The sequence below is a fragment of the Uloborus diversus genome, chromosome 9, assembly GCF_026930045.1.
Source record: "Uloborus diversus isolate 005 chromosome 9, Udiv.v.3.1, whole genome shotgun sequence".
Classification (NCBI taxonomy): Eukaryota; Metazoa; Arthropoda; class Arachnida; order Araneae; family Uloboridae; genus Uloborus; species Uloborus diversus.
This window is the reverse complement of record NC_072739.1, coordinates 126,014,719-126,034,865: the sequence shown is the minus strand read 5'-3', so window position 1 is coordinate 126,034,865 and position 20,147 is coordinate 126,014,719. Positions and strand designations below refer to the sequence as shown.

Below are 20,147 nucleotides of genomic sequence, written 5' to 3'. Positions count from 1 at the left end.
CACCCAGAATTTTTGGATCACAAACACTCCTTCCTGATGTTAACATGAAACTTAATAATTTTCAGACACAAACTAAATTTTTGTTACAATGAAATGTGGGCTAATTTACAAAAGACAAATAAAAACTATGAACGTTTTTTACATAACCCTAGACACAAATGTGCAGGCCATCGAGAGGTCAAAAAAGTAAAGGGGTGAATGAAATTGATGGCCCTTAATTATTTCAAACGCATCTCAAATACAGGGAAAGATAATGGGTTCAGTTTTTTGGTTTAGAGGAAGTCACTACTAGGTTTAAGTATTAAAAATATGAACCTAATCTTGTGCATCGTAGTCACTCCATGATGCGGTGTGGGAAAAGGCATATTTTCAAATTTATAGTCTTAAAAAAAAAAAAGGATTTTAGCTTCATTTTTTTCCAAAACAAGTAATTCCATTTTGGGTGTCATCCCCCCCTGACGGGTGACACCCAGTGTGAATCCCTCTCGCCCCCCATAGCGCTGCCACTGTTGTGGCTATTCAACAAATAAAAATTAATTTAACTCATAAAAAAATAATTAAAAATATATAGATATAAAAAAATTGTTTATAATAAAAACTTTATAATATTCGCAATTATTTTGAGTACTTCTGAGTCAATCATATTATAGGCTACATCCCTTATGAATGAGCCTCGAATTATCCAGCAAGCCGGATAATTTAAATTTTCTGGCATGCTGATCAACCTCACTTATTTCCGGCATGCTGGCTGATGCAGGGAAATATGGTGATAGACACTCTGAAGTAGCACCTTTTTGCAAAGTAAGACCCCCCCCCCTCCCATCCCAATTAAACTGATTAAGATATTGCTGCACACACTTATAAAGCTTGAAATATACTAACCTGAGCATAAGCACTTTGTGTAACTTTCCGCAAATCATCTTGAGCACCAGTGGTGATTTTTCCAAAGAAAATTTGCTCGGAACAACGACCTCCCAAAGTCATGCACATACGGTCAAAAAGCTAAATAAACAAAGAATAAGCAAATAAATAAATAGTTAAAATGCAAATTGCACTGTGAGAGAATATACTGTCTGACCATCGATTACATGGAAAGGTTAATATCCGGTTTATAGGCGGAAATGGACGCACCTGCTAATTAGCAGGGCTGAGTGGTAGTTTGTTTGCCACAGATGTGCACGTTTGCCTATTTAGACGCAGTTTTGTACAAATGACTATTCGTTCACTGAATCATTTCTTAAATCTAAACTATATTCGATCCATATTCTTACTTCAAAAATTAATTGATATATATAATTTTGCACTTACCGTTTTGATTTTACTTTTACTGACGAAATTGAAACATTGTATTTTCTTTTCGTTGTTTCCATAGAAACTGTTTGTTTCCACTCTTTTTCAACTTAGAGAATGCAATAAATTAATTAGGCACTAGTGACATTATAAAACGCGCAAATCAAAATCCCATCGCTATTTTTCCTTCTCCCTGCTAGAATTATTTAGATGGAATCGTCTTAACTTGGCCAATTGCCAAATTACATACAATATGTGGTCAAACAGTAAGCATGCAACACAGAGATCAAAATTATGTAATTCATATAGGATATAAACATTTGCTTTACATACCATACAAGCATTATGTGAAACTATGACTTTTCCTTTCCAAGTTTGCCTAGTACAAACTACAAAATATGAACTGAAAACATTTTTTTCCTTTTGAAATGTTTTAAAGTCTTATTATTACAGTGAAAGCAAATTTTGAAGTGAATTAAATTTATTAGTATAAATGTATAGTTGAAACCAATGATGTGTGATTCTGTTTAAAAAAAATCGCTTTCTAACAGGGTTCTCATTCACTTTGAGAAGCGAAATTCCCTGGCTTTTTCCAGGCTTCCAGGAAAAAAAAATCATAAAACTTTCTTTTTGAATTTGCAACTCCATGAATGAAAGTAAAAATTATTTTTTTTTTAACATGAGAAAAGTAAAACAAGCAAGCAAATTTTAGTATTGGAAGATTAATATTCCTTCTTTATTGCTTTTTTCAGCTTATATGGTAAGTCATTAGGGAAATACTCATTTTCCATGCAAACACATACATTCATCCTGGTTTTGATGCAGTGGGTAAAGAACATAACCAGCTTACTGCAGGAGTTTATGACGCAAAAGATGATGTTTCAAGGTTTGTTTTCAATTTTCCAGGCTCTTGACAAAATTAATGATTTTGTCCTTCTAGAAAAACTTTGAAACAATGGGGGTAATAAGTGTATGTCTGTTGAAATAGATGTGTATCAACTACCAATACAGACCAATAGTTTTTCAATATAATTTTACTTTAAGCTAAATAATGGATCAGTGACTCACACACAATTCTATTTCATTTTCATTCAAGCTATTTGATTCTTTTAATTGCTCAGTTCACAATTTAAATGAATGATTACAAATAATAAAATGCAGAACCTCGTTTATCCAGATTAACTGGGACCGAAGGCAATACGGTTAAACGAAAATCTGGGATAATGCATTTAATAAGTCAACATATTATTCATTACAGCAAAAACAATGCTTTTTTAAAAAAAGTTACATAGGTTTGCTTCGTGCTAGCACTTTATAATGAATAGTTCAGCTGCAGCGGTGTCAACGTGACGCTCCGAGTAGGACATAATTTCTGTTAGATTACTATAATTTATAGCATGATCTGTACAGGAATTGTACTTTGACTCAAAATAAGATGCAAATGTTTAGCATACTTAGAGTTTCATTTTTGTTACCGTAATAAAAATTATGATTGACTATTTTTTTTAACTACAAATTTGATCCTGATAAATCCAGAGATCTGGATAAATCAGGGCCAGATAAACAAGATTCTACTGTACTTCCATTTCAGGATTTTCAAATTTTTTACAAATTCAAATTAGGGTATTACAATCCTAAATGATTCAAGAAAATATGTTCTTATAAATCAAGCATCTCACTTGTTCAGTAGTATAAAGGTACTGTTCTTTGGGTAGATACTGAGCATACCCCAAACCTTTGCCCCTGGGAATAATGGACACTTTAAGCAGTGGATCTGCATGTTCAAGGAACCAACCTGCTACTGCATGCCCAGCCTCATGGTATGCTACAGTTCGTTTTTCCTCAGGTTGAAGAACAGAAGTCTTTTTCTCCATGCCTATGAATTCAAAGTTAATCTTTTTTATCTCAAGAATACATACATGAATAAACTGTTTTAAACCAATAAAAAAAAAAGAAAAATTCTTTATTTTAATATAAACATTACAAAAAAAAAAAAAAAACACAATCTATTTTCATTTTAAAAAGAAGGAATTTGTTTACACTGACTATCTGTTAAATTACAAACAGCCAATTTTCTGAAATTGGAAATTAACCGCAGCAACCTATGTACTAGACCACTGGTTTCTGTAAAACATATCATCGCCTCAGAGCAACAGCAGGGCATCTTATTGTTATTACACGAATAAGATGTCTTCTGTTGCTTTGAGGTGACGATATGCAATTAAAAAAATAAGCATCAGGTGCTGAAAACAACAATTATTGGTTTGTAATTTTCCAACCTTCTTCATGTTTTCCCACCTTGTTTGTAAAAATTTTAAATATTTTGAGATTTTGCATGTGTCTTTGCCTACGAGAATTATTTTAATGTGAGGTGCGGCCTGAGGGTAAAAAAAATGTTGGGCACCACTGTATGAGACTGAATTCCCGACATCTAAAACAGATGAACCGTAAAAATGGTAGGTGCGGTGGACTTTGGAGTTGTCATGTCATGTAATCAATATATTTTTACATCAACATAACCAAATTCGAACAAGGCATATAAACACAGTTTAAGAAAATTTATCTTAAACAACAGTAAATTTATCTCCTTTGCATAAAAAATTGCTCAGATGAGGTAAAAACAATTCCATTAATTTCAAACGTTGGAATATACTTCTAAAATTTGAAAATAAAGATTTTTTATTACAAGCGTACAGCAAATATATAGGGTAATATATAAAAATTCAGTAAACTAAATTAATATTTTTAAAGTTCAGCATCAATTAGAGCCACTTTCAATACTAAACATTTAATATTTGACCTGATAATAATACACAAATGAATATTAATTTAATTTTAAATCATAGTTTACACCAAATGATTTTGATATTCTTTTTTTAAAGACGAAATTCGATTTTGACGAGGGAGGGACAGTGATTTAGTGACTTCTTATGAAGGGGAAAAAACCTAATTTAAGAAATATGGCAATTTACTGATTTTTACTTTATTGTACTGATACAGCAAAACAGCTGTTGGCTGTTGCTTATACAATAATGAGCAGATATTTAACAAAAATCTCATTTTTTAGATTACAGTTTCCCTCAGTTTCATAGTAAATTAATTATAACAAAAATTAAGAGGTAACATTTTTGTGTAATTATGGTCAAACTCCGTTAAAACAAAATTGCTTTACATGAAATCAGTGGCGTTGCTAGAAATCCCTCAAGGGGGGGGGGGGTCCTGCCTGAAATCAGCCAACTTTGGCACTTGGAAACTTTAATTGAAGCAGAGGTCATTTGATTTTAATTTTAAATACACAGTGTTACATACGTTCAAGCTAACAGAGCCTTAAAAATGATCAAAGAGTCAAAAACAATTTTATTGCATCTAAAAATCATTCCAAACACCGGGAAAAGAGAAAAAGTTTCATCCCTTTAGTTCAAATAATTAAAAAGTTATGAGTGGTTTTAGGTCATGCTCGCTATGTGTTCTTAAGCAAAAAAAGAACTTTAAATTGCTTTTTCTCAATGATATTTTTTTGTGTTTTCATGTTAGAATCCCTTAGGATTTTTTTCTAATAAAGATACAGCTTTAAAGTAAGATTTTTTGTAGTCAGAATAATATATTTAACAAAACTGTGCATTGGATAAGAATTTTATAAATTACTCAAATGCTTAGAGCATGTTATACCTTAAAAAAAAAATTTTTTTACAAAAAAATTACGATTTTTTTACATAATTAACCACAGAAAATTTTCTAATAAATATATAAGCAAATGAATGCATAGATTTTTAGAGATGATTATTGTGATTGTTTACCAAAAAACATTTTAAAAATAAGTACAAAAACAAAAAAGCCTTAGGGTTTTTTTAAAAGTTGAAATTTTTATAATTATTTCAGCTTAATTTTGAGCTTCAAGGGGATGAGTCTGGATACAGGTACCACTCCTTTTCCAACGCCACTGCATGAAATATTTCTTGACACGTAATGCCCCAAATTAACAGTCACTTATTCATCGGATAAGATGAAATTTGGTTAACATGATAAAAAAAAATCAGGGTCCAACAAATTTAGGGTAGTCGAGGTTCAACTAGTACCTGCTTGAAACATTCAAGTTTTCAAATGACAACAAAAAGGGGTAAGGGGGATACTGGAATCAAACTTGGTTTCAAAATTGAGAACAAAAACTACTGTTGAAAATTTGAGCAAGAGTTACTTTATAGAGTAGTTCCATCTCTGAAAAAACTCTCTTGATCACTTTAACTAGACTTCTAATTGAACTAGTTCCATCTTATGAATTTTAATCCGGTGATTGCTTAAGAATAACGCATAGCTTTTTGTTTCTATTTTCTGAAATTTATTGGTGTAAAAGCCTGACTATATTCCATATTCCAACTTTGGACACTAAAATATTTTCCTTTCCAATCACTTGGATATCATGCATTAGATGTTTATTTATTTTTTCAAAAACTTGATACAGGCCAGATTAGCTGCAGAAAATATGAAAATATAACACAGTTTTTTTTTCTTTTTTTTTAAAGTGGTGAAACTTTGGAACGAAACTTTTAAATTATTGAAATTCTAACATGATCTGAGCAAAATTTGAGTGTGCTTCATTCCTTTTTACTTGAATTTGACAAATTATTCTATTTTTCTTTTTGAAAAATAGAATTTTCTTTTTGACTTTCAAAACTAAATAAACTAGAAGAGGGAGACTCAAAATGAAAAAGGTAAGAAAAGAATTTCTTAGTGTAATCACCTGCAACTACTCTTTCAATAGCTTGTTCAAAATGTTTCATGTGGATGGACTCATTTAGATCACGAGCAGCAATCAGAGCTGCTTCATTGCACACATTGGCAATGTCTGCTCCTGAGGAAGAAAAATAGGATTAATATTTTCTGATTTAAAAAATCGGCTTATGAACAGAACTACAAAACAGCATTGAACAAAGACAAGCGACTGTTTACACTTGTTGGATAATAGAAATTAAAGCAATGTCTCTTACTTTTGTCAAATATCTAACAAAGTCAATTCTGGTTAATAGGACCACATTGGGATGGGACCACTTCGGTCCTAATAACCGTCAGTTCCGATTAAGCGAGCAGCACCAGTGCAGCTTACCGAACATGCTATACATCAAAGATTTAAATGCCCTTATGATTATTGTGAGCCATATATGTATAATGAGAATAAAAAGATGAAAAACTGCTGTTCACGAAAGTTTTCCAATAAGCAATAAATTAAAATGTAGTGAATAATTTTTTACACTTGTTTAACAACATGTTCAGGCCAATACAGTTTTAGTTATTCCTTCCAGTTAGAACGGATTCAACTACAGGGGTAACTAAAAATGTGAGAGTGAAAAAATAAGTGCTATAAAGTTCTAATGGATCATTAAAAATTCCAATGAAATGTAAATTACGTATTTCAAAACTTTTTTTGGAAAAAAAAAACACATTACTGAACGTCCTAACAGAAGTGAAAAAATTTGAAATTTTAATCTCTGCTGGAACAGTGCCAATATATAATATACGACATAAATGGGAGTTTCGTTAACCATTTTTTCGAGTAAATATTGCTGGGTTTAATTGAAAGTTATGAGGAACCATTATTAATTTTTATTGCACTAACTATTAAGTTGGTTGACTTACTAAAAACTGGCTTCAAGCGGGTGATTTTTAATTTTTTTCAATTTGTTCTCATATTCCTTGGTCCGATGAAACAGATTTTTGGTCCCAATATTAGGCTTGTGTATTGGGCTTTGTTTTGGTTCTTTAAGATTTGGTCCGAATAAGTGGCTGGTCAGATTAACCTGTGGTCTAATTATGCGGATTCTACTGTACATGACATAAAACAAATAACAAACAATAAGAGTGCTAGCTTTAAATAACATTCAATGAATACTGGAATAACATGAATGCTTACCTGTAAAACCTGGAGTGAGAGCAGCCATTTTACGACTTAGATCCATCTTATCAATTAATGTTTTTAACGGCTGAAGATGTACTTTGAAAATGGAAGCTCTGAAAGAGAAGTGTAGGATATAATTACAAATTGAGAAATTGAGTTAGTGAAATGCTTTTCAGACTACAAAGAATATTTTGATTCTAGAAGAGGAACTTATTAACAGAATTTTCATCTAACCAATACTGACAGCAATATCCTCCACATATAGGCAATGCATGTACAGGATGGTTAAAATTAAATTGACATTACTTAAAGGATCATAGCTCTGGTTCTACTGAAGAGATTTGAATGAATCCTCAATTAGATGTTATGAAAATTGTGTGACAAAATTATTGCAAAAATAAGTAGTTTAAAATTTTGCTACTAGGAGGAGATTTAATGAAGTAAGAAGTAAAGATAACAGTTTGCACAAAAATTTTTTTTAAAGGATTTAAACATTTGTGAGCACTATGAGCATACCTTGTCAGTCAACAATATGCTGAAAACACAACCACTTCATTTTCAAGTTTCTCATCCGCCAATAAGCATGGAGTGTTACCGAAGCCATGCTCTCTATCTGATAATGAAGCTTTACGATTAATGTGCATTCCGCCGTATTCAGGAGCATCTTCACTACAAACAAATGAATTCATTCAACCATACGTATCTCCTATACTGTGAAATTACATTAGCTGCTCATTTGTATGTGGTCTTAGTATTACAGCACCACCTATTGGCAAAATTTCAAAATGTCTTTTTTAACATAAACCTTGGCTGCATGATTTATATCAGAGTTCCTCAAACTTTTTTGATCTACGAACTAGCAAAAGATTTTGAAAGAAGTTCACGTACCAGTGAGATTTTTTTCTTTTCTTCTTTCCTCCCCCTCCTCCCATTTGCAAACCATTAACACATGTGATTTTTTTTAATGGAGCTGTGAGGTTTTTTGCTCTTTTTCTTTTGCAAAAAAAAAAAAAAAAAAACGGTTCGAGGACATTAAACATTTGTGAAAAATTTTTGCAAGTGACTGAGGGTATTTTTTTTTAAACAAAATATAATAATGATGATAAATGCATAAATAAATATATAAATAAAACTTTACTTAATGTTAAAAAACTGTTACAAAGAATTTTTTTTTTGAATGTTAAGAATAAGATAAGTAATTATTGTAATAATTAAAGACAAAAAATAAATATTGCTAAAAAATCATAGAAAAGTACAAAAATTAATCACAAAATTCACGTTAAGAATGTTGAATAGAATATAAATTTTACTAATATGGTGTTTTATTTTTAGGGGTAAGGAAATTTTTTAATGTGGAAGAGCATAAATTTCAGAAAAAACGTTTATATTTTTCTGAAGAACTTTTGCCAGTCCGCCGGATTACCAGTTCAGAATCGCTGATTAACATAACACAGATTTAAAATTTCATTTGAATCCGTTCAGTAGAACCAGACATATGAGCTTCTCAGCAATGTCAATTTAATTTTAAGCACTCTGTACTTTGGGAATATGGACCACAGTCAAAAAGTGCCTACAATAGTGAAAACTAAGAAATTTTTTTAATGAGAAATAATTCCTAAATATTGGTGAAATGCTATTTTCTATGTGTACAGTGAACTATAGAACAGGAATTAGCTAATATGTAACTATAGGTAGTTATCAAAATAATGGAAACACTCTGTGACAACTGTGTTGGGAATCGCTACTCTGCCGTTAAATATTCTGTTAATAAAGATGTCTTCTGACTGTAATCACTCACACTGGTGAATTCAGATGGTGATTGAGTACTGTGGTCACTTTTGCTTCTATTGTTTGCTTTTTAGACAATCCGCTTCAATACCCATCAGTTTCTTTCACTGAGCTTCTCTTTCCGTCAACTATTTTGCTTTGCCGAGCTTGTCTTACCGAGCTACGTGTATACTGTCATGACTTCAGATACTGTACCTCTAGAAACACCAAAAAGTTGAGATATTTCAGTTGCACTTGCTCCAACAATTTGGCCTCTTTTAAAATGTGAGAGGTTCGACATTTCAAGCGCTTGAAAAAAATCCAAGACTTCCAGAACTTCAATTAAGTCACCATAAACTACCAGAATATGTACATTACTATTTATTAAAAAAAACATATCTAGTTTTATTCTTTATTACTTACCAGTGATACCCGCACAGCTTTGCCCGTAATAGAAAAATCAAAAGGTCTTTTAGTTCGCCTGTGTATTTACAAATAATGTATGGTGAATTTTCTCGCCAGTTGCCTTGTACCCATATTACGGTTCCACGTTATGATAATTTTGTAATTTACTCTTCTATCTTATGATATTTTTTTTCTTAAAATTTGAATAGAAAAAGAACCACATCGAATTTTCGAAAAATCGCTTCAAGTGGCACACCCCCATGCTACATACTAACTTTGCCAAATTTCATGAAAATCGGTCGAACGGTTTAGGCGCTATGCGCGTCACAGACATCCTTCGGACAGAGAGACTTTCAGCTTTATTATTAGTAAAGACGAAGCACATTAAAAAATGTCACTTTTATTCAGAGGTGTTTCCATTATTTTGATAACTACCTGTAGAATGACATTCACTTTTCAGATCAGGCAAAAGATTTACTTGGGATGGATTTGAGAAGGAGGAGAAGACAGAGATATTGGGTAACATGGGTTAGGATTTTATCTGTCGATATAGGGTGGAGGCCAAGGAGGTCAAAACATGTAATATCATGCAGTTAAGATTAGATGATGATAAGTTTAAAAAAAAGGAACAAAAAAGGAAAGAAAAGACAAATTCAATGCCTACATATTCCAAAGACTAGGCACTTTGTTATTTGAATGTCAACACCGTGACAAAATTGAAATTTCAATTTGTGTTTTATCTATGAATAATGAAGTTATCACAAGGAATTTCTGTCCTACATTACAAAATCAGATAAATTTTAATGAATACAATTTCTGCAGAAATGTAAAAATTACAACATAAAACTAGTAGCTACAAGTTTAAGATATTTACCTTCCTTTGATGTCAGGTGCAGGCACAAATATCTGTCTGTCAAATCGTCCTGGACGTAATAATGCCTGATCAAGAATATCTACCCGATTCGTAGCAGCTAAAACAACTACATTGGTGGTGGTGTTAAACCCTGCAAAAGAGAAAGTTTTTTTTTTTTTTTTAAACAAACATATTGATGTTATTTGATAACTACAGGTTTCCCCAGAACATGTTTACAGAATCTGATTTAATCTGGTAAGAAAAATGTGAAAAAACCACAAATAGAGGTGAAAATGCTTAATTGTAAAAGTAGAAAAGTTGCCTACAAACCATTACAGAAGATCAAAAGAACACAAAGATGAAACTTAGGTGAACCGAATTAGTTAAATCATGGAATAGTATAAATAACATATACATATTGATTTGTTTAAGGATAATACAATATTAAAATAAATTTCCGTTGCAAGGATGTCGTTTTAATATAAGTTTAGTATTATAATGCTAAAACTGTTGAAGATTGTACTTCGATAATTGAATGAATTTTTAATACCTATCTCATTTTGGTAATTTCTGTGCTGGTTATGCAGAAAATACAGATCAAAATTTCGTTTATTGTTATGGTATTATTACTTGAAAGCTTATTAGCAAAATGTGCAAACAAATTGATGAAGAACTGACGGTGTTTCAACGCATCCCTATGTCTTTTCCGGGTGCAATTTAAGAACTACTGAAAAACAGCATTTCTTTTTCGTTCGGCTTTCTTTCCAAACATGCTTTACACTTGTCGCAAATCGATTATAACGAACATGGTTGAGGATACTTTTTGTGTTGATTGCATTTAAAATATCTCCTGGTGGTTATATGTTGCTAACCATTTTCATTTGCTTTGAACCAAGGTTCACAAATTTAACGAATAAAGTTAAACTTAGAAGAAACTTCATCTAGGGCAGTTTTTTACGGGCTTTTCATTTAGACATAATTCATAACTATACAAAATTAGATCGTGCAGATAAGAGCAACTTTATGACTCAAAACATGAAATTAGACCTCTTTGAGTATTTTTAAAATTCCAAAAACCCACCTATATGAATTCCTGAGCAACAATTTACCTTTGTGTCAAATTTGGAAGAAATCCGACGAAAACTGTGGATTTGTATAAGGAACATACAGACACACCCACACATCCACAAACATACATCCATTTATATATTTTATATATATATATATATATATATATATATATATATATATATATATATATATATATATATATATATATATTAGCTGCGTTGCCCGGCTTTGCTCAGTCTACCTTGAAAACAACCATTGCGTCAAGTGAAGTGTCTTCAATAACCAGGATTAAAGGAAAGAAAAAAAACCATCATGCAAAATTTTCTCGCCAAACAATGACTACAGATACTAAAATACTTTCAAGAAATTAAAATAAAATGAGAAATATGGATTTAAAATGCGTAACCATGGAAACAAAATAAAATAAATTTAAGAATTGAAAATGAGAAAGATGGAAATAAACACAAAAAACGTTACCGTGGAAATGCAAAATAAAATGGTTAAAAAGTTGAGCAGAGAAGAGATTTTTGAATTTCATTTAATTTGCTTGTAACTTTTTTTCTAATGGAGATAGAGCGTTAAACTTTCGACCTTAGGTCGAGTTAGATCTGAAGTAAAAAAAAAACAGCTCTTTGCAATGGAGTCAAAACGAAAACTGTGGGACAGTTCCTTCACTTTTTACTGATGGATTTAATGAAGAAAGTAGTGCCAAAATTTCAACTAAGTCTAAAAAAATTCGAGCTAAAAACGCAAATAACTCCAGCCGTAATTAAGTTAGGGTGTTGAAACAAATTAAGCAGAACGCGGAAAATTGTACTCTTTCTAACGATATATAATACTACTGTTTGTGAGTAATTTTTCATCCCCATATTCGGGAATTTATGTGAAAATTGGGCCTAAGTTGGAATAAAAAAAGAACTATTCATCGAATTGTTTTCAAACTGGTCTGCAAACCTTCTCAGGACTTTAAAGGAACAAGCTGTGAAAATTTCAGCAAAATCTGCCAGGTAGTTTTCGAGTTTTGCGAGTTCAAACAAACAGACGCTTTTTAGAGACTTCATTTTATACTATGTAGAGATATATATATATATATAAACAAAATTTTTTAAATAATGCGTAATTAAATTTCAGCAGGAATTTAGTTTTAAAAACTATTATATGGACATGGAGGTCTATACAACTGTTCTAATAAGTTCAAAATTCATCACATGTGTGTCGGTGGTTCTTCTTAAAACATAATTGGTACTTGGTAACTCGGCCGAGTACTCGGTAACTCGGCCAAAGTGCTACTCGGTACGTCTCTAATACATATAGCTTTAAAACTCTTAGAAGATGTATCTCATGAAAATGCAAGAAATCGCTTTATTAAGTAAATACAGTAAAATCTCATTTCATCGCATACCAATACAATGAAATATCAAATTCAACGAAATAAATAGTTCCGTTTCAATTTTTATTACATTGCTTGAATACCATTACAGCAAACAAGTTTTGTGGTCCCTTAAATTTCATCGTAACAGGATTTCACTGTACATTTTTTGCAGGGCCATAACTAGATTTTTATTTCAGGGAGGGTTTTACCAAACACATTTCTCGTGAAATCCATAGGATCAATGAATTTGATTTTTAAAATATATACAATGGGTTTTTGCTACAATGGGTTGCTCAAAGGGTTTGAGTTTCTTTAAGGTCTTTAACATGAGCAAACAGAAAAAATGACGTATCTGTATTAAATCAGGGCTCCCAACACATTTTAGCTTTAGAAAAGGGTAAAAGAGGACCATTTTCAATCAAAAAGAGGACCAGTTAGGATTAAAAAGAGGACCTTGGGAGGACCATTCATTTAAGCCCAAGGAAGCACCAAAAGGCAAATTAGCTGCCTGCTGCTAAATTTGTGAAGATAATTTGTTTTTTAACCATAATACTAAGATTTTTAATGATTCAATTTCTTTATCACCTTCTGCAAAACTGATCTTTTTATCCATTAAATAATAATATTATTTACACAAACATTTGGATGCGAGGGGCGGGGGGGGGGGGGGAGGCACTTAGCTCAGCACTTAATGCAGCCTCCTTAGATCTAAATAGGCGTAATGATACATTTTGAATTGAACCGGGATGCTGGTAGTCTCATTGAAGGATAGATGAAGCTGTTCTTTAGTTTAAAATTATTTTGGTGTTTTTCTGTCTGTGTTATATCCCTTCTTAACCGACACACTGCATTGAAAGTTTTTCTAAAAATGTCTGAAATGCTCCATCACAAAGAGAAGCAGATCACATGAGGCTTAGTTTTGCAATTTTCATATTCAAAGTTTATTGTCAAGAATCATAAAGCTTACATCAAAAAAAAAAAAAAAAAACCCTCCATAATTGCAGGGCCATAAGTACTTTGAACTTTTATGGGGGAAAAAAAGAAATTCCCCCTTTAGCAGGCATCATGACAATGAAATGATGTACACAAATTCAGCTTCATAAAATTATATAATTCAACTGTGTTTCAGATACAAACGCTATTTTAAAATGTTATGTACTCAATTGTTTAAATTTAATACCCCTCCCCCCCAAAAAAACCCCCGAAAATAAGCTAAAAACAATCGAAATTAAGTTTGCAAAACTAAATAAACTTGAATCAAACACAAAAATTATTAATTTTTTTAGTTATTTAAATAAAAATTAAATCGAGTTAATGTGACGCAGCATGTCAAAATAACTTCTAAGTGCCATAAATATAAAAATATTTATAAGATGCAAAACGAATGAAAGCTCAGAGAAGCAAATTTTCATGAACAAGTTCAATGTTGGTATGTTTCCCATAAAATAAATTTATTTACTATCTACTAAATTAAACATAAAACATTCTAATCTAAGGTGGCATATAGGAAAAAAACATTTGATTGGGAAAAATATTTTAATGTTTACAAGATGCAAAAGGATTGAAATTTCAAATGCGTGAAGCAATTTTCCACAAAGTCCGAATAAGCTGAATGTTGTAATGTTTTCCAAAATATTTCCTTCGTTAATTATTGAATTTAAACGAAAAATAAGCTTAACTAAGGTAGAATATGTCGAAATACCTTCCAATTGTAGAAAACTTCAAAATATTTACAAGATACAAAAGGATTGAAATTTCAAACACGAGAAGCATTTTTCCGAGAAGTTCAAGTAAGTTCAATGTTGCCACAGTCTCCAAAATATTTCCTTCGTCAATTTTTGAAATTAAACGAAAAATGTGCTAAACTAAGGTAGCATATGTTAAAACAACTTCCAGTTGTGGAAAACATTAATATATTTACAAGATGCAAAAGGATTTTAATTTCAAACGCGAGAAGGATTTTTCCGCGAAGTCCGAGTAAGTCTAATGCTGCCATGGCTTCCAAAATAATTCCTTTGTTAATTATTGAAATTAAACGAAAAATAAGCTAAGCTAAGGCAGCACATGTCAAAATCACTTCGGATTGTAAAAAGTTTCAAAATATTAACAAGATGCAAAAGGATTGAAACCTCAAACACGAAAGCAATTTTTCGCGATAAATCACATCGAATATATATGTTCAGAAAATTGCACTAATGAAATATTTTTAAAAGAGTTACAAGCACAATCCAATCATTTTTGAAAGAATTCAAGCAATAAAGAAACTTTTCATACTTTTTCAAGCACTTGAACCTTTTTTCCCCCAAGAACTTTTCAAGGTTTCTCATGGGCGTACAAATCTTGTTTAACACGCACTGCGGCGGTGTGTTTGAGTGTACAATAACATTTAACGAAATGAAAAACTTTTTAAAATCGGATATTTAAGTGAAAACAATGTATAAGTGGACTAGCGGACTAATCGGACCAAAATGTCAAAAAGCGGTCTAAAGCGGACTTTACCATAAAAAATGAACTTTGGCGGGAAAAGCGGACCATTTGAAAGCCCTGTAAATGAATGAAAGAAATCATGGCAGTCATTCCAAGCTCGTTAGCTTGCGAGATCGAGATTCTTGCTCACGTGATTGGTTGTGATGTAGAAATGTCGCAAAGTAGTATTCTAATCTACTCGAACTTAGCTTGCGGCTAGGTTTGAGTAGATTAGTACTACTTTGTGACATTTCTACGGCAAAACCAATCACGTGAGCGAGAATCTCGATCTCGCAAGCTGACGAGCTAGGAATGACCGCCCTGATGTTTTTACCCTGTATAACTTCACCCTTGTCAAATATTCAAAGACTTTTTAACAAATCAAAGAATTGATGCATGTACTCATGTATGCGCATTTGAAGTAATACTTCTGAAACTCATATTTTTTTGACACATAAAGAATAAATTAATATAGAGTTCAGCACTTTTATATGTAAATAATTTTGATGTTTTTGTTACAGTTAGGTATTCAAAATTTGAAGGAAAACGTTTCATTGATTTGTACGAATGTTCGTAATTAATACAATAAAAATAAATAATGTAGATGAAGCATGGAGTTTGAGCAATTCTTCAATAGCAATAATTTAATTTTTCAAGCAAAATTTAAAAATAAATAAAAAATAAAATAGTAGTAATATTTTTTCCATCAAAAAAATAACAATAAAAAGCTTTTTTTAGATAATTCTGTAAAATTTCGGAGAGCATTTGAACCTTAAAAACCCACTCCTTAAATATGGCCTTGATTTTTTGATAAAATAAAATCAATTTTCCTTGAATGATATATAGGGGAAAAATATTTTCTTCAATGTTATTTTCCAAATAGTAAATATATAAAAAAAAAATACTAACCATCCATTTCAACCAACAATTGGTTTAATGTGTTTTCTTGCTCTGAGTGACCTCCAAAGCTTCTTCCACCTCTTTTACGACCAACTGCATCGATCTCATCAATAAACAATATACAGGGGGCATTTTTTCGAGCAAGAGAAAACATATCCCGAACCTATAATAAATGAAATCAAGACCCTTTGTGATAGTTGAAAACAAAGATTTATAAATTTTTATCACAAGAGATTTTCGACTGAACAAAAACTGAGACAAAACTATGGACTGTTTTGTAATTATAATTTTACATTTTACATATCAAAATTGAGGAAATTGTCTGTTTCTTTCCAAATTTTCAATGATTTTAAGATTACAAGAGAATTACTAAAAATTTAAGAAGTTTATGAAAATTTGTAAAATTATTAATGACAAAAGATCACAGAAAAAAGTATTTTATGCACACAAAGAAAAATGTGGCAAGTTTCAGACGCTGAAAACATAAGTGGGGTGTGCATTGAATCTCTTTTTCCAAGTCATCGAGATTGAAATGTGAGAGGTGTTTGAAACAATGTGCTCTGGACTTTCAATTCTTAGAAATTGTTCCTGATGATGTTCCTAGTGGACTCAATATATGCAAACGCTTTTTTGATGAACATTTTACAAAACTAAACGTTCAACAAACTAATGATTGTTTTTTTCAAAAGGTTTCTATTCTTTATTAAATGTTTCTTATTGGTTCATATTATAATAAATAACTTTCATGCAATGTGATTTAGAATATAAAATTGAAATGGAGTTTGATATAAGAAACTTAGCTTTAACTTTAATATTGCAAGATTTGATAAAATTAAGATCGCTTCTATACAGGGTGAGTTCGATCGAATCTGCCATACGAATAGGGGGTGATAGAAGAGCCCAAGCGGAGCATAGAACCACCCATTATCGTGTCCAATACTTAACCGTAACCGAGTTTTGGTAAATTTAAGGAAAATGAGTAAAAAACAAAATTCTGAGAAAACGACCAATTTCTGAAATTCCTGTAGGACCTACAAGGAAAATAAGTACATATTTGGAAAGAGCAGACTAAATCCTACAAAATGATACCTTTCGCATACACACTCAGAATTAAAATGGTGCCAACGTTTTTAATCGACATTTTCAAAAACAACCGTAAGAGCTACAATCGGGCAAATCTGCCAAAAACTGGCCCATTTTATTGGCTTTCAGATGATACAACAGCAAATCATATTGGGCTTCAAGTTCAGCTGAAAGTCAGAGCTTTTGTTTGAAACTGTAAAAATCTGCATTCGTTAAAAAAGGAAAACCAGCAAAGAGTTGCACTTTTCTGTTTTGAAATGTTGCTTTCTTTGTTTAAGAAAATGATATTTTTATATAAAAATAATAGTTTTAACATTTAATTTAGAGAAAAAACACATGAGATAACGATTCGTAGAAATAAAAGAAGCATTACTTTCACATGCTTTTCACGAAGGGAAAATCAATAACAAAAAATGTTACACCAACATCGATTAGTACATTTAATAAACCTTCAAAATTTACAATAGCTGCTGAAATTGGTCGCCGCCACACCTGATACATACTCTTGCCCTTTTGCGAACGGAAACAACCGTTGCTCTTAGAGAAGTTTCATTCCTTAGTTTCCCTACTGCTTCAGCAAGCTGGTCGCTCAATTCTTGCAAACTTGCTACTTCTGTTTTGTAAACTCCTTGTTTTAAGAATCCCCAAACAAAGAAGTCCACTGGCGTCAGCTCTGGGGATCTAGGGGGCCAAGGGATGGGGCCCGTACGACCAATCCCTTGGGGATACTGTTCAGTTAGAAATTCTCGAACGGCATTTGAAGAATGTGCAGGGGCTCTATCGTGTTGGAAAATGATTTCTTCCCTCTCCTGAACAGGAGAGTAGCATCAAGAAGGTCAGGCAAATGATGTTCAATGAACTCTAAATATGTGTTTCCTTTTAAGTTACCTCGAAACACATATGGACCAATTAAATGATCTCCTATTACGCCAAGCCAAACATTTATGCTGAATCGAGTTTGGAATGATGAGTTTCGGGTTAAGAAAGGATTATGTTCAGCATAATGATGCCAGTTATGCAAATTTATGATGCCCCCTCTAGTGAAACAACGACTCATCTGTCCACAATATCTTTCTTAGAAAATGGTGATCTTCAGTGTCTCGGGTTAGTAGACATCTGCAAAATGTTACCCGCTTTTCTAAATCTGAATTGCGCAGTTCTTGTACTAGAGTAAAATGATATGGGTGATACTTGTTTTGGTGCAATGTTTTCATCACTTTACGTTGTGATTGTCCACCTTCTATAGCAATCGAGCGTGAACTCACACTTAGGTTTTCCACTACTCGGTCCATCACATACTCCTCAACATCGGCAGAACGGTGATCTTGGCCCCGCTCGAACAACGTACCAAATGAACCTGTCTCCTTGAGCTTTCGATGTATAGAGGCAAGCACAGCTCGATTAGGTGCAGAACGATTTGGGTAACGGAGATGGTATTCTTTCTCGGCTCTGCGAGCATTATCATCACAAAATCCGTTCACGAAATGCATATCAGCATACTCTTCATTAGAAAATCGAGACATACCCAAAAATCGAGAAAAGAATATAGCAACTTATCTTTAGAAACTTTAACGAAAACTTTCAAAAACTAAAAACACACTCTCTACTGACTTACTGTAAAAACAATCATAATTGTAGCACTTTCCAAAACACATTTACAAAATATCAGAAGATTAATAAGAAGCAAACGATACATAAAATATTATGACAAATGAATAATTCTGTTTAGTTTTTATTATTAATTGTTTTGTTAAACAAATAATTTTTATTTTCAGGCGATATTTTTCACAATCATAAATCGTAATCGGAAATCATTTGATGGGTCTGTATACGTTTTAAAGTCTTATAATGCAGGAAGCTCATATTTAGAGTTCATTGAACATCATTTGCCTGACCTTCTTGATACTATTCCTGTTCAGGAGAGGGCGGAAATCATTTTCCAACACGATGGAGCCCCTGCACATTCTTCAAATGCCGTTCGGGAATTTCTAACTGAACAGTATCCCCAATGGATTGGTCGTACGGGCCTCATCCCTTGGCCCCCTAGATCCCCAGACCTGACGCCAGTGAACTTCTTTGTTTGGGGATTCTTAAAACAAGGAGTTTACAAAACAGAAGTAGCAAGTTTGCAAGAATTGAGTGACCGGCTTGATGAAGCAGTAGGGAAACTAAGGAATGAAATTTCTCTAAGAGCAACGGTTGTTTCCGTTCGCAAAAGGGCAAGAGCGTGTATCAGGTGTGGCGGCCACCAATTTCAGCAGCTATTTTAAATTTTGAAGGTTTCTAAAATGTACTAATTGATGTTGGTGTAACATTTTTTGTTATTGATTTTCCCTTTGTGAAAAGCAGGGGAAAGTAATGCTTCTTTTATTTCTACGAATCGTTATCTCATGTGTTTTTTTCTCTAAATTAAATGTTAAAAACTATTATTTTTATTAAAAAATATAATTTTCTTAAACAAAGAAAGCAACATGCTATCGTGAAACAGAAAATTCAAAACAGAAAAGTGCGACTCTTCGCTGTTTTTCCTTTTTTAACGAATGCAAATTTTTATACTGTTTCAAACAAAAGTCTGACTTTCAGCTGAACTTGAAGCCCAATATGATTTGCTGTTGTATCATCTGAAAGCTAATAAAATGGGCCAATTTTTGGTGGATTTGCCCTATTGTAGCTTTTACGGTTGTTTTTGAAAATGTCGATTAAAAACGTTGGCACCATTTTAATTCTGAGTGTGTCCAATGTTTCAAAGCTTGTAGCTCTCGATAAAATGCGACTATCTTAATGCGAAAGGTATCATTTTGTAGGATTTAGTCTGTTCTTTCCAAATATGTACTTATTTTCCTTGTGGGTCCTACAGGAATTTCAGAAATCGGTCGTTTTCCCCCTCAGAATTTTGTTTTTTTAACTCATTTTCCTTAAATTTACCAAAACTCGGTTACGGTTAAGGATTGGACATGATTATGGGTGGTTCTTTGCTCCGCTTGGGCTCTTCTATCGCCCCCTTTCAGATTCGATCGAACTCACCCTGTATATTAAAATTTCTATATCTT

General features: G+C 32.3%; 1 protein-coding gene across 1 annotated transcript in view; it reads right to left on the bottom strand.

Moving 5' to 3' along the window:
* The window catches only part of LOC129230712 (AFG3-like protein 2), a 58,897-nt gene that overhangs the window by 3,973 nt on the left and 34,777 nt on the right, over nt 1–20,147 (bottom strand). The window contains exons 10-15 of the mRNA XM_054865132.1: nt 16,024–16,177; nt 10,227–10,356; nt 7,196–7,293; nt 6,029–6,139; nt 2,970–3,166; nt 883–1,002 (exon numbers count right to left, since the gene is read on the bottom strand). Coding sequence (XP_054721107.1) covers nt 883–1,002; nt 2,970–3,166; nt 6,029–6,139; nt 7,196–7,293; nt 10,227–10,356; nt 16,024–16,177 — 810 coding nt within the window. The remainder of the gene's footprint in view (nt 1–882; nt 1,003–2,969; nt 3,167–6,028; nt 6,140–7,195; nt 7,294–10,226; nt 10,357–16,023; nt 16,178–20,147) is intronic.